Below are 26,362 nucleotides of genomic sequence, written 5' to 3'. Positions count from 1 at the left end.
AAAGACTCCCATTATTGGATCGTTAATGGTGAGACCTCCAGACCACCCACAATTCCAGTGTCCATCAGGTAATGCTTTCAGGCTCCTGGTGAAAAGGGAAATGCTCTGGTCTGGAAGTCAAGACACACAGGCTCTAGTTCTAGGCTTCTACTAACGTTCCTGTAGGCACTACCGTTTATTTTTTCAAATAATTTACCAAGTAACTACGGGGGAAGAAAAGGTAAGTAAGTGAGACATTAGCTCCTGCCTTCATGGAGTGTACAGTTGGTGGGAAAGACAGGCCCCAGCAAGTAAAGAGATGACAGAAGCAACCCTGCAAGTGGGACAGGTGGTAAGAGGTGAGCATCCAACCCCAGACTAGAGAAGGGAAGGAGGTTTCAAAACAAGGACTGATGAGGTGAGAGGTGAGCTGTGTTGTAAAAGTGCTGAAGAGAGGGGAGCACAGCAGGCGGAAAAGCTCATGCAAAGGCCCTGTGTGGAGGAAGCCAGGGTGACTGGTGCCCAGAGAGCAGGGTGTGGCATAGAGGCCAGACAGCAAAGCAGAGACAGCGAGGAGTCTGCCTGAGTTCTGCAGAGAAGTGAGAGGTCCTCGATATGGTTGAGAGAGAACAAGAAAGAAAGAGGGGGAGACGCACAGACATGATCAGATTACGGAAATAAGAAGATTATTGTGGCTACTAAACGGAAAAGGCCTGGAAGGAAAGCAACATTGGTTGGTAGAAACAAAGGGGCTTCCCTGGAGGTGCAGTGGTTAAGAATCCGCCTGCCAATGCAGGGGACACGGATTCGAGCCCTGGTCCGGGAAGATCCCACATGCCGCGGAGCAACTAAGCCGGTGAGCCACAACTATTGAGCCTGTGCTCTAGAGCCCGCGAGCCACAACTACTGAGCCCACGTGCCTAGAGCCCGTGCTCCGCAACAGGAGAAGCCACGGCAGTGAGAAGCCCGCGCACCGCAACAAAGAGTAGCCCCTGCTCGCCACAACTAGAGAAAGTCCACGCAGCAATGAAGACCCAACGCAGCCAAAAATAAATTAATTAATAAATTAATAAATTAATTTTAAAAAAGGAAAGAAACAAAGTCAGGAGGTTACTGCATTCATCTCGCAAAGAGACAGTGGACAGACAAGGTGAGTCGGAGCAGCCTCAGAGAACCAAGAGACGCCAAGTCATGGGATTATCCGGGGTCTCGGTTAACTCACTGCTAAACTGAGCAAGAGGAACAAAGTGGATTAGTTGACCCTTTAATCATATAAGATACGACAGATGACAACCTAGCAGAAGGTTCTGTGCCCTAAAAAAGAAAGGAACGCTTCAAAAATTGCCCTCAAAATTCAAAATTGTGAATTCAGTTTTGAGTCTAGTTATGTAACATAGCGCTGGTTTGCCCATTCTGTAATTGGTAAATTAGGCTTCGGTCTACCCAGAAAATAGCCGCTACCACCCGAGCGCAGGGACTGGGGCTATGGGGGTAAGAGAAAGGAAGTGGAGCTTAGCAGACAGGAACCAGAGCTTGCAGTGCGTCTCGCCAAAGAGAGACCCAGGGAAATAGCTCCGACTTGAATTCCAGGGTTCAGGCAAGACTGAATAGTAACAGGCTGAAAAGAACCCAAGAATCTGGATATTTGAAATAGGAAAAATTCATATCAGCCTGCAATGAGGTTGTTCTTTTCTTAGTTTAAGTCTGTGGGTTCTTATGGTGTCACTTCACCATAAAAGTTTGAAGGACCTGGTAAAATAAAGTAGAGGCAACAGCCTCTTAATCCTTGTCTGAATTTTATGGGCTGAGCAACATATTAGGACATGGTTCCCGACCTACTTACCTACACAGACTTTTCCCACCATCAATCTACTTTTATTAATTTACCAACTACTTCTTGAATCCATCTACGCCAGGCACTGGTATATGCAGACAAATAAGAAAGAATGTAGGCAAAGAAAAAATATAGTAAACCAATATAAAATGTGAAAATGGAAGTAACAAGCATCATGGCAAATGTATTTACTATCCGTCCTTGGTGTGGGGGGGAGGGTAAAAGAAAAACTAGTGAAAAAACACAAAAACACCCTCCAAATAGTTAAAACTCATAGGAGACCATGGCTTATTAACATATATCAGAAGCACCATCTAAGTCTTAAACTTTCATCATTTAGCTAGAAGCTAATGCTAGGAACAGCAAGATTATCTTGAAATGTTCTTAATGAATGCATTATCTTTTCATTCTACAAAAATGAAAGAGGGAGAAATAACTTTCGATGAAATCAAATGAGAACTGGCACAGTAGACAGTCATGGCTCTTCAGGAAGAAATAGAGAGACGCTATCTGTCTCGTAAAGATATTTTAGACAACTTTCGAGAAGTGGGCTAGGTACAAACACGTTGCTCTATTGATTATGCTAGATTAAATATATAGCCCTCTCCGGGGGTTAAGACAGATATGAACATTAAAACTGTTTTACGGAAAAGTTACTGTCTGTATGTAACAGGCCGCTTTAAATATTAACTTTCTAAATTCATATTTTGATATCCAAATGACAGTCTATTTTACAGATAAGTGACCTGTAAATTTCTACCACAAAAAAATAAATATTCCTTCCTGGATTTATGTTCTAGAAGTACGAGGTTCAAGAAAAGACTCTGGGGAAGAAAAATAGGTGTTGCTTAAAAATTAATGATTTAATAAAAATGACTTTTTTTGGCATCTAGGTATGAAAGTGAGATATGAAATGAATGACGGTAACAAAGACGGACTATGTGGCCCACAACATATGGGGTTTTTTTTAATTAAACTTTTAATCTTTCTGATAACTGTAGATCAACATGCAGTTGTAAGAAATAATACAGAGGTCCCGAGTCTCCTTTATCCAGTTTCCCCAAATGGTCACATCTTACAAAACTATAGTACAATGATATGTGTGTGTGTTTTTTTTGTTTTGTTTCGTTTTTTTAAAATTATTTATTTATTTATGGCTGTGTTGGGTCTTCGTTTCTGTGCCAGGGCTTTCTCTAGTTGCGGCAAGCGGGGGCCACTCTTCATCGCAGTGCGCGGGCCTCTCACCATCGCGGCCTCTCTTGTTGCGGAGCACAGGCTCCAGACGCGCAGGCTCAGTAGTTGTGGCTCACGGGCCCAGTTGCTCCGCGGCATGTGGGATCTTCCCAGACCAGGGCTCGAACCCGTGTCCCCTGCATTGGCAGGCAGACTCTCAACCACTGCGCCACCAGGGATGCCCTGTTTTTTTAAACTGATATTATCCAGGTTGCCTATCAATACTACTCACTGCAGATATTATGAACTCCCACCTTTAATTCAGACACACAGCACCCTGCACTGCATTTATACTGTGTTCAGCTCAATTTATATGATCCGTGCATAACTGACAAAGCAAGTGAATCCTCATATTTCTCTAAAATACTGGAATATTTACGAACTCACTTGGCATTTTAAGAACTGCAGAATAAAGAAGATTCTAGGTTCATGCTTATTTAAAAAAAACAACAACGACACAGGTTGGTTTTCACACCCAAGTTTCTAGACAAACATAAATTGAAACTCTTTGAAGAGAACAGAAAAACAATTCGATGTTCACATTTAAAATTGCATACAAATGGTTGGCACTTTTTAAAAATCACTCCTATAGAATCATGTTAGATTATTTATGAGATACTGGCCCGCCTAGTATGGTGTCATAAATTTTGTAGTCATAAGTACAGTTTGAGCAGTCACGAGGATTTATTTCTGCTTCTCAGAAAGCCATGCTTCTTCTGAAATTTCAGAGACAGATGCGTTCATATTTGGATGGCTGTGCTCCAAAGTCAGGCGCATGCACCCATAGACAGGCAACAACTTGGGGATCACTCTGGGAAGACAGCAGAGTGACAGAGATTGATAATCAGCTTCTGGAAGACCAAGGTCATGAATCAACTTGCACTGAGTGAACCCTACACTCATCTAAAACGTGTCATTGGAGATACCAAGTTGAAAGCTGTCACTGAAACGTGTTATCTTTGCAGAAGGCTGTCAAGCATTGCAAGTCAAGTAGAAAACCATATCAGAGAGCCCAGCGAATTGCCTTTGGCAGGCTTCCGGAATGTGGCACCAAGGTAGCACTCGACAGCAAGATCCGATTACCCCAGCGTGGCAAATCTTCCATCCATCACATTCAGATCGTCTGCAGAGTAATATTCCCATCACAGGTGTCCAAAGGACACTCACATTTGAAATATAAAGCAGGGCCACCGGTAGAGAAATTCTGAATGGTAACAACAAGCACACCATCTATACTGGGGGAGTAGAGAGGTGGGGGTGAAAAGATGTGTACAGATAACATCACTGGTACACAAGTCTGTCCTGAGCAGCTGCTCAAATGGATGAATCAAGGTACAGGAGAAGGTAGCTGCTATAAGGCCCAAAGAACTGTTTGTGGCGACATTATGAAAAAGAGCCCAAAGCTGGGAATCACCGTGCTGAGTGAGTGGGAAACAATTCTAAGAACAAATCAAGCCAACCCAAAGCAATCGGCCATGAATAATCTCAGACAAATGCTGCTTTGGAGAAAGAAAATGGATCCCCAAAGTTGTATGTGCAGCCAGTTAGGTTAAAAAAAAAAAAAAAGGCAACTCAATGACCCACAACATGGATGGGACCAAAGGACAGATAATGAAGTCATTTTAGCTCAGCATGAGGGCTTCAGGCAGCCAAGGCTCCTGAAGGGATTACTAACAGTGGTTTGTAGTGACATCCTTGGCTACAAAGGGATCATTTCAAAGAGAGAGAGAGAGCGGGAGAGTTAGTTTTAATGGGTTAGGTTATAAGAGTTGAAAAATAAGATAAGAAAAATATCTTTAGCACCAACGGAATCCCAGGTAGCACTAGGCACAAATGTAATATAACACCTAGGGATTTATTTTCAGATCAAACAGTGGGGCACAGCAAGGCATTCCTGCTACTTCCATCAATGATCTATAACTGCTATTTGCATAATAGTGATTAAGAGGGAAGGAGCTTTTGCACTAGCAATGTTGAAAATGTGGTATTTCGTATTTGTGGACCCCAAGTGACAGGTGAGGTAGGTAAAAGGAAGCAGGAGGATCAAATTGCTGGTCTGATACACAAAGGGATAAGACAATGTTCATCTGTATTCCAGTATAATAACTAATATTAACAAAGCAAATTCTCAAGGAAGATAAGGATTTTATTTTCATTTATGCATTTGGCACAGTGCTGTCCAATAGAACTTTCTATAATGATAGAATGTTCTCTATCTTTGCTGCCTGATACGATAGCCACTAGCCATATGTGGGTACTGAACACTTGAAATGTGGCTAGTACCAATACTACTCAAAGTGATCTATAGATTCAATGAAATCCTTATCAAAATTCCAATGGCATTTTTCACAGAAATAGTCAAAACAATCCTAAAATTCCTATGGAACCACAAAAGACCCTGAAAAACCAAAGCCATCCTTTGAAAGGAGAACAGAGCTGGAAGTGTTACACTTCCTGATTTCAAATTATACTACAAAGCTATGGTAATCAAGACAGTATGGAACTGGCACAAAAATAAACACATCAACCAGTGGAATAGAATCTAGAGCCCAGAAACAAACCCATGCATATTCGGTCAACTAATATTTGGCAAAGGAGGCAAGAATACTCAATGGGAGAAGGATAGTCTCGTCGATAAATGGTGTTGGAAAAATGCAACATCCACGTTCAAAGAATGAAGTTGGACCACTACCTTACATCCCTCAGAAAAGTTAATTTGAAATGGATTAAAGACTTAAAATCTAAGACCTGAAACTATTAAACTCCTAGAAGAAAACATAGGGAAAAAGCTCCTTGGCATTGGCCACGGCAATGATAATTTGGATATGACACCAAAAGCACAAGCAACAAAAGTAAAAACAGATGAGACTCACCAAACTCAAAAGCTGGGCACCACAAAAGAAACAACCAATAAAATGAAATGGCAAAATGTTATACATCAATTATATCTTAATAAAGCTGGAAAAATAAATAGAGGTGACCCTCACCCACACCCCAGAAAAATCCAAAGATCTCAATGTGGGTCTCCTCTGCTTTCAAACCCTGCAAACACACAACCTAAGAAAGCGGAAAACAAATTGATATGTGGCTAGTAAAACTGAGGGAGCGAATTTTAATCTTACTTACTTTTAATCAATTAAAACTTAAATTTGAATATAGCCACATATGGCTAGTGGCCACTATAGTAAAACAGATTTCTAAAAGTTCATGCTGTATCCTTTACATGGACTGACCCATTTAATCCTTATAACCCTATGAGACTGATACAATTTCGTTACCTATATGTATATTTTTAAATTTTTATCCTATCATATTTAAAAAAAATTTTAAAGCACAAAGTGATTAGGTAGTTTGTCCCAAATCACACAGCTAGTAAAGCAAGTGGTCAGTTCTCAACCCAAGGGCCAATTCCAAAGCTCTCATTCAGCTATACGTTCTCTGTAGCAACATACACTACTAAAGGAGCAACTCGTGGTTAAGGTAAAGACCAGAGACCCAGAAACATTTCATATTGTTCCACAGACAAGTAAAAAAGACACAGTCTACCTGTTTTCCCTGTGTTTTTCATCCAGGTTTTGTTGGAAGACTCATTGTCAAAGCCATCAAGTTGCAGGTCCTGGTACTCTTCACCGACACGTGCATGCTGGTCTGAAATGTCTATAGGCGACTGGTGATGGCCCTCACAGCTGACACTAGACGTGACCCAGTGCTCAGGACCGTAGGCACCTGTTAAAAGAAAACACGACTTCAATCCTCATGGTTCAAGGGTCAAGGATAAAATGAGTATGACACACGAAAGTCAAGCACTGCATCTCCCAAGGTTAACATTTCCTACATGTCCCCACCCTAAAGATGTCAGTGCATTGGAAGACTATCAATCCAAGCCATTTACTTGATAGGGCAAGAAAATTTGAGAAAAAAGTTACTTAAGACAGTTTTGCTTCTTGATTTGTAATCAAACATTTGCTAACTTTATTATCCATAATCAGATTAAGGGAGTTGAGCAGAAGGGCCGTCAGAGTTGTTCACATTTTTAAAAAATTTTAAAATAATTTTCCTAAAATAAACAGAGCATTTGTTCACAAGAAAACACCTTAATCAATTTAGTATGTTCTGCTATTGTGAACAGTACACTAAACACAACTTTCTTCTAGGTTCCTAGGAATTTTTGAACTGGAAAAGGAAAAGAATTAAAAATTAAAAGTAACACAACACTGGATGAGAGGCATTACAAATAATGTGGGCAATGAGGCAGGGTTTTCCTATGGCTAATCGTGAGATTTTTCAATTTAGCCAGTTTGAACACATGTATATTAAGGCACTCACTTCTCTTTCTCAATCCCTCACTCTCGTAGGAAATGGGGGTATAAAGTTACCTTCCGACTAGAATCAGCATTCATATAAATAAAGACTTTTCGGGGAACATATGCTACAGAAAAAGAGGAAGAGAATGTAGCTATAACACATAACCCTAATGAACACCAATCAGGCATAGATAGAGAAAACACATGGCAACAACTGTGTCTCTGCCCTATTCAGAAATTATATATCTGGGGGTGATGTCTACTAAGTTGATAACAAGCTCTGAAATTTTTCTGCGCCCTACCTTTAACCTTCTTGACATGACAAAGCGGAAGTAGTCAGCCGGAAAAAACATCTTTTGCTAGAAAGATTAAGATAAATCTCTTTTTTGAGAATCAGATATAGAATAAGTCTAAATGGTATAATTTAAAAAATTTTTTATTTTATATTGGAGTATAGTTGATTTACCATGTTGCGTTAGTTTCAGGTGTACAGCAAGGTGATTCAGTTATACATATACATATAACTATCTTTTTCAGATTGTTTTCCCATATGGGTTATTATAGAATATTGAGGAGAGTTCCCTGTGCTATACAGTAGGTCTTTGTTGATTATCTACTTTATATACAGTAGTGTGTGTAAACTGTATAATTTTTAGAAGATAAAATTTAGGCTTCCCAATCAATAAAGTTTAGTGTGTGTATAAACCAACATATACATATACTTGTATTCCTAGGTTTTTTTAGCTTTAAATTCCTTCACATATCAAATAAAAGAGGATGAATGGCCGAAGTGACTTTAGGAGACCAACCCATCCATGAACCCATAGTTTTCTGCCTCACTCTATACCTAGCCCTGTATGATGGAAGACACAAGGACACCTTAACATAGGTCTCCCTCCTACTAAGTCCACACCTGTGCCCAAACCTCCACCACACACTCCCTGGCCACAGATTTCCCCATCCCCCTAAGTCTGACACAGCTCACAGCTGATATAAACAGTGGTACCATGAAAAAAGCGGCAACAACGGAAAATCTTTTCAGTCACAGTAATGGAAACTTCATGGCTGCAAGAGCAACTGATGAAGCTCCCCTAAAAATGATTCATATGCTTGCTATCTGGCAAACGGCGCAGCCTCACTCTATGCCTGGGTCATTTTCCCTAATCCTTATCCCATGCAGTTAGATAAAAGAGACTATCAGAAAGAACATGTTCCCTGATTGGCAAAGATTTAGCAAAACCTCTGGGCTCTTATCAAAATCACTTGTAAGTGCCATAACGCTTTCTAGCAAAAGTTAACATCGCCATTTCCTTTACTGTAGGACTCCAACTAAATTTGGAATTGTCAAGGGCTTTTCCCTCATGTCATTTCACCTCTTGGTCAAATTCCCTAAGACTGCATGAGATGAGTCATAAAGGAACAGAGTGTGCATTTGCATATATTTGAGCCAAACTTTATTTTCATCTTGCATCAATATATTTGAAGAAAAAAAGGAGGGGAAAGGGGACAGAAGGCTCCAATTATCCTGTCTGCTCTAAATTTTCTTACAGATGCCAAAAGGATCCAGTGAAAAATGGAATAAAGTGCTTGTTGACATATTTGATAGCTGACCATAATGTAAATTCTGGCTAGCTACAATTGGGCCTGTATGTTTGAATTATGGAAACTAAGGTTTTAATGTTGTGTGTGTGTGTGTGTGTGTGTGTGTGTGTGTGTGTAATGCCTTTCAGAAACTCAGTACTACAACAAAATTGCACTCAATGGAAAAAAATGCATGGTAAAAATCAATCCAAACACATATGACTCCAAAGAAATAAGAATGCAAGCCATCATTTGTAAAAACACATAGACACCTGGTAGTTATCCTACTGATTAAAAAAAATACTCTTTAAGCTCTGATAAGTACTTGCCGTTCATATTATTTCTCATAACCTGCCAGACATGGGTGAAATATAATTTAGCCCTCTATAAAAATATAATCAGGGTTCATACCAGTGAGATTCATTTATTCACTACAATCTGAAGATTTAAGCCAACTACATGCTTGCTTTCACACCTCTACCCAATATACGTTCAAGTGCAATTTTAATTGAAACTGATCTTCCACTTCAGATTTTAAATTAATTCTTCTTTGGAGAGCTTCATGCTCCAGACACCCTTGCCTTGCAAAAACCTCTATGTCATTAGAGGTGGAAATAGAACACTTTTTCTAAGCTTGCAGGTATTGATTACCTATTCTCACACTGAAGCACCACTGCCATTCCATACTGTATAAATCTCTTCAGTGTTAAGACACTTTATAAAGGACTGAGAATTATACCATTAATCATTTCCAGTTGCACAAGTCTCATAGCATTGAAAGCTTTGTTTTTCAGAACTTTGAATAAATGCCTTTAAGTTAAAAACATGACACTAAAAAAACACTGTGGTTAACTGAAACCCAGTTTTGAAGGAGGGAAAACAATCAGCAAGAAGCCTTCCTCTCTCAGGTCTGACATTATCCATCTAAAATAAGAAGAGAAAGTCATGTGCATTTTAGTGCCCTCTTAGCAACTCTTTCTTAGAATACTTGCATTTTGGCAACTGGACCCATTTTGACCAGCTCAGTAACTCTGACATGGCAACCTACTACGCAAGGCTACCTTCTCGAAAAGGGAGGCGTGGGGCTCAGGGGTAGAAACCACAGGGCAGTTTGTCTGCCAAGAGTAACTTCCCGTTCACCTGTTGAGAGTCTGGAAGGAATGAGAGCTTTTTTTTTTTTAAGATTTATTTTATTATTTATTTATTTATTTTCTTCATTTTTGGCTGCATCGGGTCTTAGTTGTTGCACGCGGTATCTTTATTGAGGCATGCAGGATCTTTCGTTGTGGCACACGGGCTCATTAGTTGTGGCGCACGGGCTTAGTTGTCCCGAGGCATGTGGGATCTTAGTTCCCCGACCAGGGATCGAACCCGCGTCCCCTGCATTGGAAGGCGGATTCTTAACCACTGGACCACCAGGGAAATCCCCAGGAATGAGATCTTGATGGAGACATACTGCCAACATATTAGTACCAAGGGAACTAGCACTGATTCTCTTTCAATCTAGAATGAAAACTATTTTCTTTTTAATGCATTCAGTGAATGCATCTGAAATTCCTGGCTGAAGGAATTTCAAGGTCAAGGAATTCCTCGACCTCAGTGTAAAATATCCCCTTGTCAGGGAGGCTTCCGTGAGAGATGCACTGGGTTCTGTACTATCCCGGCAATGGGTTCTTGTTTTCCTATGGACATTTTATCACAAATGTAATTTATTGTTTACTCCTTAGTGTCTGGCTTCCCCACCAGCTCACTACTCTATGAGAACAGGCTCCTTCCCCGTCTTGTTCAAGTTTATTCCAATGTCTAGCACAGAACCCTACAGACAGTGAGTTCCTACTATACATATTTTTGGCACAAATACATGAATTGGAAGATGAGATTAAAGAGTCTTGCATAGTTCTGTCTTCTAATGACACTACAGCATGTTTTCTGTGCATTACTTTGGTTTTAATTTTACACTTCTATCTGCTGACTTCTTCCTAAGTCTTCCTCATTTCCTGGTCTCAAGACTCAGGATGTCAACTTCAGAGGTAAATACTCCTTTCTTTCATCATTATTACGTTACATTAATCTGAACAGTGATAAAGTAATATAAACTGCAAAGACAGAATCGATCCATGTGCATGACAGAATCTGTGTGCAAATTTAACAAGCCCACCAAAGGCAATTATGGTTTTTAAAAGCAAGGAGTACGATAGAACTTTGCTTTCAAAAGCCTTTTGGGAAACACGATTATTTTTAAGACTCTCTTATTTTTCCTATGCTTTAACAGAGCTCTCTAATCAAAGAAGGTCAATCAAGAAGGAAAATTAGTCTTGTGCATAAATTCATCACCATAGTCATTTCAATATTGACTCAACACTTGCTCAGTACCAGCGCCTCAGTGCTAAGAAATGGTGGCCAGGGGCAGAGCTGCCACAGTTCCCTTGGGCAACTTAAGCTGCCTATGGCTCTGTCTTCTCATCTGTACAATGCGGAAAATCAGTGGTGTCATTGTCAAAAGGTGGTTATGAGGATTAGATGAGATAATCCACATAAAGTACCTAGAACAGTATCAAACAATAGAAACTCAGTAAGTGGTGGCTGCTGTGATTATTGTCATTGTTATTATGTTACAAAATGTGCAGCAACCCCTCCAGAATCTGACTATATAATGGAGGAAACAACCCTGCAGTCCAACCAATGACTAAGGTAGGTGGAAGCAGGCATTTTGCGGTACCAAAAGAGAGAGGAGGGGCCCTCACCTCCCAGAGGACACAACTTCCAGAGAAGGTGACACTTGAAGGGAGTCACTCCCTGAAGTGCAGAGAAATTTACTAGGTCCAAGTGTTTCCCATGTGGGCAGAGGACAAGAATCAAAAGTACAGGTGACCCCTTCAGGAGGTGAAGTTTAACCCTAGCACCGGCCGCATTTAGGGACTAGCTTCCCAAGAATAAAGTAAAAATAAAGAGAAAAAAGGCAATTTCCCAGTGGAGAAGCCTGACCATATAGCTAAGTGATGAAGGTCAACCTCACCTTCGATATCATGGATTATCATGCACATCCTGATAGGATGTGATAAGAAGGGTGCATTACCACTGTGGGATTCTTTCTAAAAATCCATAATCCCAATCACCAGGAAAACATCAGACAAACCCAAACTGAGGAACATTCTGTAAGATACTTGGCCAATATTCCCCAAAATCACTGAGGTCATGACAAACAAGGAAACACTATAAAAAACTGTCTCAGATCAAGGAAGACTTAGGAGCCGGGACAGAAAATGCATTGTGGTATTTGAGACTGAATGATGGAACCAAACATGGAAATTAGTGAGAAAACCCATGAGCTCTGAATAAAGGCTGGAAGAAAGAGGAAGACATATTTATGAAACTCACAGATGCCAAATAAAATCTAAGTTTTGTTAAGTGGGTCATATAATTTTTTAATATTTATTTATTTATTTGGTTGCGCTAGGTCTTAGTTGCGGCATGTGGGATCTAGTTCCCTGGCCAGGTATTGAACCCGGGCCCCCTGCATTGGGAGCGCGGAGTCTTAACCACTGCGCCACCAGGGAAGTCCCAAGTGGGTTACATTTTAATATCCCGATTTTACTGGCTTTACTATTATATACTTGAGGGTAGGTCTATGGCCTAACAGACGAAGGAGATGGACACTGATTTACAGATAATGCTGGGGTTGTTCTCATATCCTCTTGATAAGAAAGAAATCTGTACAGAGCAATGCCAAAGGAAAAGAGAGGTGGCCTAAAGAAAGCACAGCAAGCTCATGAATGATAGTTCATTATTTAAGGTTACATGACAACCTTATAAAGTTGGAGAAATTCACCTTAAAAAATTATCATTAGGGAACAACATTATTAGCTTAAATTATGGCTCATTTGTGCATTAAAAGAACCCACTTCCACGTCCTTGGTGTACCATTAACAAGTCACTGTATTTTTCTCATTTTGAGATGCTACAACTCAGTAGACTAGCACCAGGAAGACCTATTTCTACAGTAGGGTGAATAAATCACACAACTGGAGATTAATTCCAACTGGCCTGTTTAAGGTAGACAATTTCCCACGTGAAAATAATGGCAAATACTGTAAATCTGGGCCCACGTCTGAGATCCCGCTTGATGTTCAGTGTTTCTTTAAGGCCAATTTAACCCAAAGCACTTGGTTGCCATGCATAAATTCTGAACCAAAAGTAAGTTATTGTGTTCAAAGGAAAATCAAATAAAAATCTGAGAGACACATCTCAATCTCTCGCCCCCCACCTCCAGCAATATTACTTGAAAATCTAAGATGAGCAAATATAATTGGTTAGCAACAAGACTTTTCTATAGTTTAAGTAAATCATCTCACTTCAGTGTAGTTCACTATTAATACCTGACCTGAGAAAAACAGATAAAAGTGCTCTCTTTAGGGGGGCTTCCCTGGTGGTGCAGTGGTTAAGAATCCACCTGCCAATGCAGGGGACACGGGTTCGAGCCCTGGCCCAGGAAGATCCCACATGCCGTGGAGCAAATAAGCCCCTGCAGCACAACTACTGAGCCTGCGCTCTAGAGCCCACAAACCACAACTACTGAGCCCGCGTGCCACAACTACTGAAGCCCACGCACCTAGAGCCGGTGCTCCGCAACAAGAGAAGCCACCGCAATGAGAAGCCCGCGCACCACAACGAAGAGAAGCCCCCGCTCGCTGCAACTAGAGAAAGCCCGCGCACAGCAACGAAGACCCAACACAGCCGCAAAAAAAAAAAGTGCTATCTTTAGAGCATATAAATCATACTTTTGTCTAAAAGCAAGGAATTTCAAATGTCTATGATTTGTATTCCAAACAATGGTTTCTTTAAATACATAAGAGGTTCTTTGCAGAAAGCAAGCATACACCTTGAATTTATTTTACCATAATATATCCACATAATGGTTTCTATTCACTTATGAAAAGCCATTAAAAATAATGAATTCTGTCTAAATCTAATTAAAAACAAAACTGATATACATGTTATGTGCTGCTTCTAGTCAAATATGCTTATTAATGCCTCCCTCAAGGAATTTATATTAAAAACATTACCTGGATCCAACGCGATTACCCCGCATCTTGGTGTCTACTTTTAACCAACAGCAACAATCCAAAAATAAGTGTATTCATTTTTTAACCTAACATTATAATTAATGCTCTTTCTCCGAAATCTAAAACACATCTTAAACTATTCCATTTTTTAATTAAAAAGCGTTGCGGAACTTAACTTACAATTCTTTTGCATTTTGTACTCCTGGTAGCTAGTTACCTTTTGTGCGTTTATTGTTGTATATATGAAAAACGGAAAAAGTGCTTTTTAAAAAGCACTCATATCGCTGATCTCCACTGTTTTCATTTTATTCATGTATAAGTATGAATTTGTTTAGCGTTATTAACAGGAATTTTCAAATTTTTAAGCCAGTTAAGAAAACATAAATTTACCTTACAGATAATAAAATACTTCGGCAAATTTTTTGTTTTTAAATTTTAGGTATAAAAACTTCATTCCTCCATTTCACATCAGTGATGTGTTTTAAGGTAACTATCAATATCTAACCACAATACAAGAAATAATATCAGACAGTAACCCCAGAAATGGGAACTACTTTACTCGTTTTTTAATACCAAGTGTTATTTGTTTAACTTCCCAGAACCTCTATTTTAGGACTAGATGTTTAAAATTAATTTCAAGTAAAGTGTGGAACAGCATGAATCTCTACATTACAGGTCCCAGATTCTAATCCTTATCCTGAAGGTCTCTCTGAAGCCTATTTTACTGTTCTAAAAAGTGAGGGTATTACAAAGAATGGAGATGCCAATCATGGTTACCGGGGAGTTCTAAGCCACAGGCCTCCAGGCTGAGTAGAGGCTCATAAGAACTGACTGACTGACTGACTGACTGATTGACTGACTAGTGATGTCTGCATGGGTGTGTGAGATGACAGTAGAAAAGCATGCACCATGAGCATAAATGTAATTCACAGACGAGAAGATTCCAAAGGTCTTTCCAAGAAAACGGCTGTAACGCTGCAGGTTTGCACGCAGCTCGGATTAAAAACTGTTATCTTTCAAGCGGAATCCACCCACATCCAAACATGCAAGCAAACTTTTTACTACTGACTGGGATGGTTTATCCACTCAAAACCTAACTAATATTGTTTAAAGTTGGGCCAACTTTATTTCTGTTTCTTGTAAATACCACATAAAATTGCTTTAAAAAGGCATCTGAGCAATCAACAAAAAAGTCACAATTTTTACCGTCCAATGCCAAACATCTCAAGTGTTTATAAACTGTAGGTAAGTTGGTTCTGGACCTGAAGTCTTCAACCTTCAAGTCAAGTACGTCTTCAAGCAATCAACACTCATCATACGACAAAGATCTTTTCTTTCAGAATTCTGACTGTCCCCATAAAGCAATATAAACAATCATCCAGGGACTAAAAAGGTCACATGGCATAGTGGAAAGAGCACTGGGTAAGGAGACTAGCCACTCAAGTTCTAGTTCAAGGGTGGCAAATAAGCTTTAACTCACACATTAGCTCCATATGATTGTATGATTACTTATGAATAAAGACAAGACCAATTACCAATGTCTGTCAAGAGTGCCAGAGGGGCCATGGTGACGGCCATGTCACGAATTTGCTCTTTTCATTCCAGTTTCAACTCTAAAAAGTGGAGCTGAATGTGGCAGTGGTCAAGTCTTATAATGATGCAATTTCCTTACACACAAATTATAAGATTATATTAGATCATTTTTAAAATTCCAAAGAGTTCTAAATACTACAAGAATACTTCCTGTAACACCTGGAAGAATCAAACAGGCATGTTAAATTTTGTTGATATTCTAGCTAACATTCATCCTCACTGGATACATCCATGAGAGAAACCACAAGGATGCGGTGAGGATTAAAGAAATTATTATATACAGAGCACATCCACCAGCACTTGGCACGTACTAATAGTGCTCAATAAACATGATTATCTATACTTTCTTCTGGGAACCACAACCGAACCCTAAATTCTGGATGGTGTGACCCTGCTCCTGGCTCCAGAAGTAGCACCTGATTCGTTATCTGGCTGTTTAATCCCATCCTCCTTCACAGGAGATTGACTCAGGAAGGGGTGTTAATCCAGGACTAAGCCAATGAGCACAGGGGATTTCTCTAGTCAATGGGAATGGTTAGGTTGATACTATTCAAAAGCAGGCTCCAGACTTTTGTTCAGAGGCTGAAGGAAGAATCTACCCTCTTCCCTGAATAGGAATGAAGAGGAGGCAGGGAAAGGACTGACTTGGAACCAAGAGGGAATCAGCTGGAGACCACAGCTGACAAGGAAAAAGGTGTGTGTGGGGGGGGGGGGGGGGCGGGGTCGGGGTAGGACCTGACCAAACAAATGCTGAAATTCAAATTTTATCTCTAGACTTCTGAATTTTAAGTGTCTTTGTATTCAAAACAGCTTGAGTAGGCTTTCTGCTATTTGTGACCAAAAAATATACGTGATCATCAGAATGTTAGTTTGAAAATACCGACAGTTAAATCATTCAATGCTTTCTACATGCATCACTAAGACGAAAATGTCAAATTACAAAGATAAAAATCAGGAACGCATACTGATGGAATATATAAGGATAACATCTACTGAGTCCCCTTCCTTCCTTTCCTCTTTCCCTAGAGGAGAGGATAGACTTGGCTAAGGGTTTAAAGATCTCATTTAGACAAGAGGAGAGGGAACGGGCCCTGAAATCCCTGGCTGTAAATTTACACCCTTGGTAACATGGAGGTCACAGGACAGGAACCCCTGAAAGTCTTAGTGGGGACAGTGGCCTCTCACTGAAGTCTTCTGCCTCAGAAGCAAAAGCCACAACACAAGTTACTACACACGGAAGACTTGCCGAGGTGACGATGCAACATTCCCAAAGGTCAGAGTTGCATCTCCAGGAGGGAAACAAAACAGACAGGGTCTAGTTTAGTCTGGTTCAGACAATGCTGGGACTTCCTGTCTTTGAGTAGAAGGCCTTTCTCACACCATTGCTATTGTCAGTACCACGCCCCACAAAGGGTTGTGGAATATAATCTGCGTCAACTCAGGAGAAATCCCACTCACAAGTAGAAAAAAGGGAAAAATTCCCAGACAGTATTCAGGAGTTTGGTGTTTGCAAGGAATGAGAGGGTACAGACCAACCCCCTGACCTCAGGGCTGAGAGGAAAAGAACGAGAAATTTAAAACCGTTTTATGAGGCGCTCACTCAACAGCTGAGGGGCCTGGGGTGGAACGGGTGTGTGGGACTGGGAAGCACTTCAGAGGGTACAGACAGGATGATTAACACCCTTCCTGCGACAACTATAAAAGGAGGAATGTATGCTCCAAAAGGTATTAACTATTAAATGCTATCTGGGGAAATGTCTAGACATAAAGTGCCACATTTATGAGGTAAAGCCAAAACAGCATGATGGATTCTGTGAATACTTCGCTTTAACTTATACTTTTTTCTATTTCAATAAATTTACAGCGAGCAGAACTTCCAATAAAGGGGATCTATAAAGAAAATTGGAGAAATTAGCAGAAGCGACAGTGATAAAAAGAACACTAGCTCCCTTCATTTCATCAAATCAGAGGAGTCTCTGCTAACCTAGCTATTTAAAATAGTCCCCTCATCCATGTTCTATTTCCTTGACCTCGTGCATTTCTCTTTCTAGTAGATGGTCCACGAGAAAATAAACTCCATGACGTCAGATACTTGCCTATTTGGTTCACGCGGTACACAGAAGGTACTCAACAAATAAATATCTGCTCAAAAGGGCTAGGATTAAGGTGAGGCACTCACCAAAAACTCAGTCATCAAAATAAATAATATCTCAGTGAAGTATTTTAAGGTTTAAAGTAAACACAAAAACCTATGATGAGCAAAATATAAAAACTTTAACGATATTCAGTTAACAGTGCTGTGCAAAGTCATCCTGGAGTCTGAGGCAAAAGGAAAAACCAGCAATCACAAATATTGCACTAAAATATAATTCCTCTTGATTGCTGAGTTTTTTGACACCCTAGTCCCAGCCCTACGATAAACGACTAGGTGACATTTAATAGTATACAGCCATAAAGTGACATCAATAAGGAAGGCATCATCCATTTGAAGGATATTCAACAATGTGCCAGGCATTGTGATGAAAGCTTCTTAAATTTTATCTTCTTTGATCCTTTCAACAACTCGTGTCAAGTATATACTAGTTTCTCCATTTCTCAGATAAAGAAATTGAGGCTCAGAAGCTAGGAAACTTGCCTTCACATAGTAAGTGACAGACCACTGAGTCAATTCCAGACCTACGGGACTAACCCATGCTATAAAACAAGAGTTTGCCAACTATAGCATGTGGGTCGCCCACAGCCCACCACGTGTTTTTGTAAATGAAGTTTTATTGGAACACAGACACACGCATTCAAGTATGTATTACCTATGATTGTTTCCGTGCTGTAACTCCAGAGTTAAACAGTTGTAAAAGAGGCAAAGAAAAAAAACAAAACCTAAAATATTTACCATCTGGCCTTTTGTTTACAGTATGAAAGAACTGGCAATAATGTAAATATCCAACAGTAAGGACTTGCTAACTACTTCCACATCTAAGGGTTCAAAAGTAGATAATCCTACTCTCGGATAAATTCCCAATAGTTCCAATATTTAAATATTTAAAATAAATAAGTAAAAGCGCAAGAAGCAGTTGTGGGGAAATCTGAAGTAGGGAAAGCATTTTTTCATATCATGTAAAACCTCAACATCAGAAAGACTGATAAAATCAAATACATTAAATATTGAATTTTCTGATTGTAGAACACACCATAAGAAACATCAAAAGACAAATGATCTGCAAAAACATTTGCAATTCATACCACAGAAAGGAAAGTTCTTTAGTATACCAAGAGATTCTAGAAATCGATAAACCCAAAACCCCACATAAAAATGGTCAACAGATATAAACCAACAGTTAAAAAAAAAACGAAACACAAATGACCCCTTGACACAAGAAAAGTTGCTGTGCCACACTAATAAGGAGAAACACAAATTAAAATTATATAGATGCATTCTTTCACCTACAAAATTTGTAAACACCAAGATGTTTGATTATACACTGTTAACAAAAATGTATTCAAATAAGCACCTTCATTTACACTACTGAGAAACTGAAACAGTCTTTATGGAAGAAAATTTGGTAGTAATATTAAAATTATAAATGTGCACTCCTTTGAGCCTGGTGTTAACTCTACAGATATACTTGCATTCACGCAAGGTTAAGGTTAGTCATGGCAGCATCAGCAGTTGTAACCAAAATTAGAAACGAGATAAATATCCATCACCAAAGGGCTAGTTAACTAAACTATGACAAATCAATGCATTGGAATAGTGTGGAACTTGGGGGAAAAGAAAGAAAGAAAGAAAAAGAAACCTCTTAAAGCTGAAATGGTAAAACTTCCAAGTTATATTTTTTAGTGAAAAACCGAACGTACATTATAATATGCTACCATTTGTGTTTACAAAAATGAGAAAATAAATGATGACATACATATATTTACTGTATGTACATAAAATACTTCTGGAAGCATATTTAAGAAAGCATAACACTAGTAAATGAAAAGGAAATAAGAACAGGAGATTTTTCACTACTTACTCCCTTATGCCCTTTGAACTTTGAACTATATTTATACATTACCTATTTAAAAGTTAAATTTAAAAGATCCATAGAAACTTAAAATGGAGGAAGGAGTATCTGATAGCATTCAATGGGAAAAAGTTAGCTGCAGAGCAAATACGACGGAATTACGTCATATCTTGTAAAGAAAAAAATTAAATAAAATTAAAACCAGTTACAAAAAATAAACAAAGATTACGAAGAAGCTTGCTAAACTGTAAATGGTTGTTACCTCTGGGGCAGGAGTCAAAAGATGCCAGTACGTTAACACCTGTGGAGGGTTGAAATGAACACACAAGCAGCGAACATCAAATAAATTACTTAAACATGAAAAAAAAAAGACGCTAATATGATCTAGAAAGCTATCTATTTTGTGAATACATGTAGTGCTTCTGTAATTAACAACAAAATTTTTTTTTTTTAATTTTGGACACATACCTCTGAGATCTTGACCTACAAACATTCTTGAGGGACTCTGGAAGTCCTGAGTTCTTAATATATTATGGCATCACTCTAACAGGGGTCACTGCTCCAGCAGGGTGAAAGTTTGTTCTTTGGGGCAAAATACATTACTATTTTCATCTTTAAAGCACAGACATACATAGAGTACGTAATCAGATAGGACAGTCTATCTATGATATTAAAATTTCAAGGGCTGGGGGGTGATCGGGGGAAAATATCTAAAAAGACTCCTTAGGGAGCAGGTGATAAGAGAAAATAAGGTTGAGAAGAAAAGCATTATGGAATTCTGTAGGCAAAACAGATCCTCCCGTCTTTTTCATGTGACTGTTAAGTCAGATCCACATTAAAGCAGAAATTCTATTTTAACCTAAAAATGAGACAACTATAAAAAGAGCCAATACTATTGAGAAGTCATTATGTTCCTCACTGTGATTTTATGTCATATCCCATAGGAAAACCGTATAACCTACCAATAAACCCATTATTACAAGGGGAAAACTGAGACTCGCTTACTTGGAATGCAAGCACTGACACTGTGACTTGAAGCAAAGTCTGTACAACTCTTCCATTTGGCTGCACTGCCTGTTGCTTCTCTACTACATGCTATTTAATTTTCACCCATCATTCCTGCCTCTCAGGAGCTGGGGAGATCCTGATTTTGTCATCTAATTCCAGACCTAGGCCTCCCGGCAATATGCCATTTGCAACTTTAATAAATCCATCTCCTTTGTCAAGTTGATGATAAAAATGCTCAAAAGGCCAGGGCCCAAGATAGAACTCTCCATCATTACAGTGGTACATTACCCAGAATTCCCTGGGAAGAGTTTTTCAATCTACCACAAATACTCACTTCTCCATCTTAACTCTGAGAATATCAAGAGATGGCCTGTCAAGGCTTCTCTCTGAAATCCAGATATCTGTGTTGGTTGTGCTTGAAAATCCTGCAACGTTTTGGACACACTGCAGAGCTTTAAAAAAGGCACCAACAAGGAACCTCCCTGCAGAATATCAGAACATAGTGCTTTCAGGGCAGGACATACTCTAATTTCCTCGCCCTTGTTACCCACAGCGGGAAGAGCAGGCATTGGGGATAACTAAGGGGTGCATAATATAAATGGGGCACACAAGGGGAATATAAAAAAGAGCAAATCAGCGAAACGAAAAAATGGCCAGCCTTCTTGTTTTTCATTCTGTCCAAGATTTGTGATCAAAATAAGAAGTCTGATGGACATCTTCATAAACTTTAGGAATCACTATTATATTTTTAGGGACTAAACTGATGACTGATGGGAAAGAAACAAATGCAATTGTAAGAGTTACAGATGGGATCTATTTATACTGACAGCAAAGAAAGCGGTCACTGTGAAAAACAAAATCATGATGAAAAATACCAGGGATTTCATTTACACTTTCATTTCAGGATTTAAGTGGCAGGATGTGGCAGCCCACTGATGGCCATGAATGATGGAAACAGTGGTTCCTAAATGCTGGACCAAAGACCAGTGCTGGACTTGATGACTAGAAAACTTCATTAAAAATAAAACCCATATTCCTGAGCTCCCATATCAGCACCTTCAAAAGTGGGATCAAGGAAACTGTTTTGAGAACAATGAAAACAGCCACTAACAGTACTAAGGGCTGATACTGCTGCTAAAGACATTGTGCTTTACAAGAATCATCTCACCTAATTCTGAAATCAACTGTAAGTAATAAACTTCACTATTATCCCTATTATCCTCATTATACATTATGAGGCAGGTCAGAGGGTAATCTGCTCAAGACCACTCCCCTAGTAAGCAGCTTTTAACCTCCACTTCACACGGATTCTTTACATATTAACATTTACCGGCCACTGACAAGGGATCAACGTCCATGGATTATCTTATTTGCTCCTGACAATACTATCCCCATTTTATGGATGAAGATGCTACACCTAGAAAGGTTAATTTATTTGGTATTTAGATCCATCCATTAAGCAAGTAGTGAAGCCAGGATTCAAACTCAGACAGCTCCAGAGTCCCCTCTTTAAATATCCTGCTATAGTAATATTTGAACGGGTGGAAACTTCTGGGCAGTTCTGATGTTAGCCAAATCTGGAGGTCAATTTCAACTTAGATTGTGTGTCTAGTTCCAAAAATCTGCTCCACAAAGGACTGAGTCTCTCAACCAAGGCCCTAGGTTGGGGAGAATAGCGTTCTGGTAGCTTTGACCTTGGCTCTTCATAATCAGCGAAGAGAATGTTATTATCAAAGTACTAACATTTTCAATAAAACCATGTGTTTGTAGGTGGGGCCCAAAGCTAAGCAGGCTGATAGGAAAATGAAGTGAGTAAGTAACTGCTGTTGTCTAAATACAGCCATTCACAGAAAGACAGAACGTCCCAGACTTACCCTACTAAACTTGAGAAGACTAATACCGTGAACACTGCGTGATTATGATGGAGGAAACACTGATGGAAAAATTACATGAATATCTAAATAAAAATCACACATCTTTGTATACTAAAGAGGGTCTACCCTATTTAAGGTAATAAAAGATTTTTTAAACGTTATCAACTCACTTTAAAGAACTCACATTAAAAACAGTATCAACTCACTTTAAAGAACACTTTTAAAGGCATCAGAGCAGGTAACGGCAGTAAATATGTTCATGAAATGAAAAAACTTTGCCTTAAGGTGTGGCTGTGTAGTGTTGGTCCTCTAATTCTTCAACTAGGCGATTAAGTACCAGTAATACCATGAGAAAAAAAAATATTCCTGACTACACTAATACCATGAGAAAAAATACCATGAGAAAAAAAATAATACCATGAGAAAAAAAAATATTCCTGACTACATTCGAGCTACATTATTAAGAAGACAGAGCACCATTTGACAGTTACTTTGGGGACTTCTATATGGATGGAATGCGTAATGAAAACATGGAGGAGAAACTAATTATTTTTTCAGACAATACAATAAAGAGTTGTATTTGGCAAGATGCATAAGAAATAGGATTAAAAAGAAACTGAAGTTAGGATCCACAGCTTGTGACAGGAGACAGAAGCAGGAGACAGAACATGAGTTTTTCCTTCTGGATTCTAGAACTCCAACCCTTAATGATGCAAGCTTAAGTCAAGTCCTGGTCACCACACTGATGGACTTACCAGGAATTTTTCAGTTCAGGAGCTCACATCCCAGAAACAGTGTTTAGTGATTTCCAAAACAGTAGGATCCTGGTTGTGAAAAACAAGCTCTCTAATTAGCAGATTAGAAGTCCCTTCCTTGCAGATAAAACTGCTAATGCAGACAAAGCCTTAATACAAAATAATCATTTTCAGAAGATGCTGGACAAAGAGGAGGAAACGTGCTGTAATCAGCTTTCATTCTTTTTGCAGCCTTTGTACTCAACTGTGGGACCACTTTTAGGGGGAATTTAGACCTTTCAAGTGTCTAGGCAAAAGAGGTTGTTTTCATTTATTAGCATTAAATTTTCTCCCCAACTCCCTCCAAAAACACCTAAATCAGAAAAATAAGGGGAAAGAACTTTCAAAAAGGACAGACGTTTCTTTAAGCAGCAGACTCTCAACCATGTTTACCGGGTCACACGACCAAACCTCTAAACCACTGTGGTTCGAAGCATCACTCAAGGTATCGTACTTAATATTTCATTCTGTATTTGCTTTGCAATAGGTCTAACTAGGGCTGTTCCCACTCTTTGGTGGAGATCCCAAAGAGAAGTAAATTGCAAGATAGCAAGTGAAAGCAAACAAACTACTCCACTGGCTCTTCATACTCTATCAAAGACAAGAGTGAATAAAACTTAATACCCACATTGCTCTTGCCTGAAGTTCTCATTAGTCCAAAAGGTCCTGAACCCCAATGGGCATGCGTGCTCCCTCTGAGTCTGGGGTTGGATAAAGGAATCGCCAGTAACCTCCGCCTAACACTTCCCTGCAAGCCTGGAAGGCTGCTGTTCTGAAAGGGGTATTGATTCCAACCCCTCATGAGATGCTCAGGCAGAAGCTGCAGGCCCTTGGGGACATCTGATCACAAAACCCTTGTCTTGAAGCCATCTCAGATATTCCATGTACAAACCTGAAGTTCCAGATCTTTCTTCTATCCTGAACTTGGTACAGTATGGTCTGTACCATCTTAGAGGCATCCTTCAATGCTCAGGGTGAAAACCTTGGTGTCATATCTCATTCCTTCTTTATCTTATTCCCCAGATTCAGCAGCAAATTCTAGCCTGTACCTTCACAACAGATCCAGAATGTGACTACTTCTTCCCCATTTCCACCTGCTATCACTCTGGTCATCACCTCTCCTAGAGATTGCTGTACCTGTCTCCGATCCTGACTCACTGACCCACCTTCCCCTCCTTCAGGCTAATATCAACACAGCAGCCAGTGATCTTATTAAAACGTAAGTCAGATCACGTCACTCACTTGCTTAAAACCCTTCAACAGCACCCTTCGACACTCAGAGGAAAAGCCAAAGACCGGGAAAATAGTCTACAAGGCTCAACACATCTGCTCCACCCACCCACCCCCGCCCCCAATTACCTCCCTGTTCACAGATCCTACTTATCTCCGCATTGATCCCTCTATGTAAGCCACATAGGCCACCTGGCTGTCCCTTGAACATGTCAAGCATTTTCCTGTTGTCCTATCTAGGGTAACAAGTAACCCCTCACCTCCTTGAGATCGGTACTCACATGTCAGTTTTTCAATGCCCTGCTCTGCCACTCAAATTGCACCCTTCATCCCAATGTGCTTTCTTCCTCATTTTACTTTTTCCTCCATAGCACTCACCTTCCAATATTTTAACATACTTATTTTGTTTTATTTATTGTCTCTTGTCTACTCACCGTTTCCAGTGAAATGTGAACCCTGTAAGGACAGGGATACATCTGTTATGTGCATTGCTATATATACACAGATCAGTAAATATTCTAAGAAATATAAACAACAATGTAGTCTTAGTTTAAAATAGAGAGGGTTTTTAAACAACTTTATTGAGGTATAACAGATATGCTTACATTCAACTATTTCAAGTATAGAATTCAATGATTTTTTTAGTAAATTTATAGAGTTGTACAACCAACACCACAGTCCAGTTTCAGACCACTTCCATTACATCAAATGATCTGGAGAGGAATTTTTAACTGGAAATCTACGTTACATCTCCTCCCTTGTCATACAATGCAGTCAAACTTCTAGAAACATGGTTTATGAAGTAACTTGTTCATGCACTACTGGTACTCAACAATCTACAATTTCCTTTCGTCTCAAAATGCAAAAAAAATTTTTTTAGTTCATACACAGTACCCAGCACACTGAAATCAATGGAAATAAGATGAGTAGAATTTGAATCCTGGTCTTTAACCAGAAACATGGATAACATACACAGGGAATCAAGTTACCAACATTAATTTCCTAACATTACCTCTACCAAATGGGAAAAAGATTTTCGCCACTGAATGGCTGGATAGAGTCCCGATGGGATCAGGTTCCTCAACTGTCTTTTGCTTGGATATGGCCAGCTATGTCCTTCTATGATTGGGAGTCTACAATTAGCAACCTTCACTTTTGGAAACCAAGGGCTCCTTGAAACTACCATTCACTAATATTCAAGCCACCTTGACAGTTTAGTGAACTAACGACAGGACAGAAAATAAATAAAAAGTTAATCATTATGGCACTGTTAACCTTAGGGTTTTAGAATATTTCAGGAGATTTAGCATAAGTGGCAGGTATAACTGCCCATGCTTGTGCTAACTTGGCTCAAGTTCCTTTACTGAGTGTTTTCTTCCTAACCTGCCGTCGCGGTCCTACCAAGTTCAAAGCCAAGAATTAAATATGACTTTAAGATGCAGATTCTGACACTAGAATTTTCAGGGAGAGTTCAGAATAAATTCTGAACATCCACCTTAAAAAAAAAATCACAATTAAGACACCACTACTAATCTACGTTTATTAATTATGTCAAGCAACTCCTTCTAATCCCAAAGGTGTTTTTTCCCTTGCATATTTACGGATAATTTGTTACACATTAACAACTAAAATTTCCAAGCAAAACACATTGGGTGTCTGTCTTTTCAAGTATTACTTATTATTCGAAGCAGATGAAGCTACAAAAAAGTAGCAAACATTAACACCAAATATGAAAATAAGGCAACTGTGTTTTCTTCAGGCCTCTTTAACCAGAGATGTTCCTCTCTGTTTGCTGCATTTCTTCATTGGTAATTTTTTAAAACAAGGAAAACTCCTTAAGTATAGTCTTCTATAACTAACTC

General features: G+C 39.3%; 1 protein-coding gene across 3 annotated transcripts in view; it reads right to left on the bottom strand.

Moving 5' to 3' along the window:
- PTPRG (protein tyrosine phosphatase receptor type G) overlaps window positions 1–26,362 on the bottom strand; it is a 729,368-nt gene that overhangs the window by 309,072 nt on the left and 393,934 nt on the right. For all 3 annotated transcript variants that reach the window (XM_061197096.1, XM_061197097.1, XM_061197098.1), the window contains exon 3: window positions 6,593–6,772. In XM_061197096.1, coding sequence (XP_061053079.1) covers window positions 6,593–6,772 — 180 coding nt within the window. The remainder of the gene's footprint in view (window positions 1–6,592; window positions 6,773–26,362) is intronic.

The sequence above is a fragment of the Eubalaena glacialis genome, chromosome 7 (assembly GCF_028564815.1).
Source record: "Eubalaena glacialis isolate mEubGla1 chromosome 7, mEubGla1.1.hap2.+ XY, whole genome shotgun sequence".
NCBI classification, from domain to species: domain Eukaryota; kingdom Metazoa; phylum Chordata; class Mammalia; order Artiodactyla; family Balaenidae; genus Eubalaena; species Eubalaena glacialis.
This window is presented reverse-complemented; position numbering and strand designations above follow the sequence as displayed.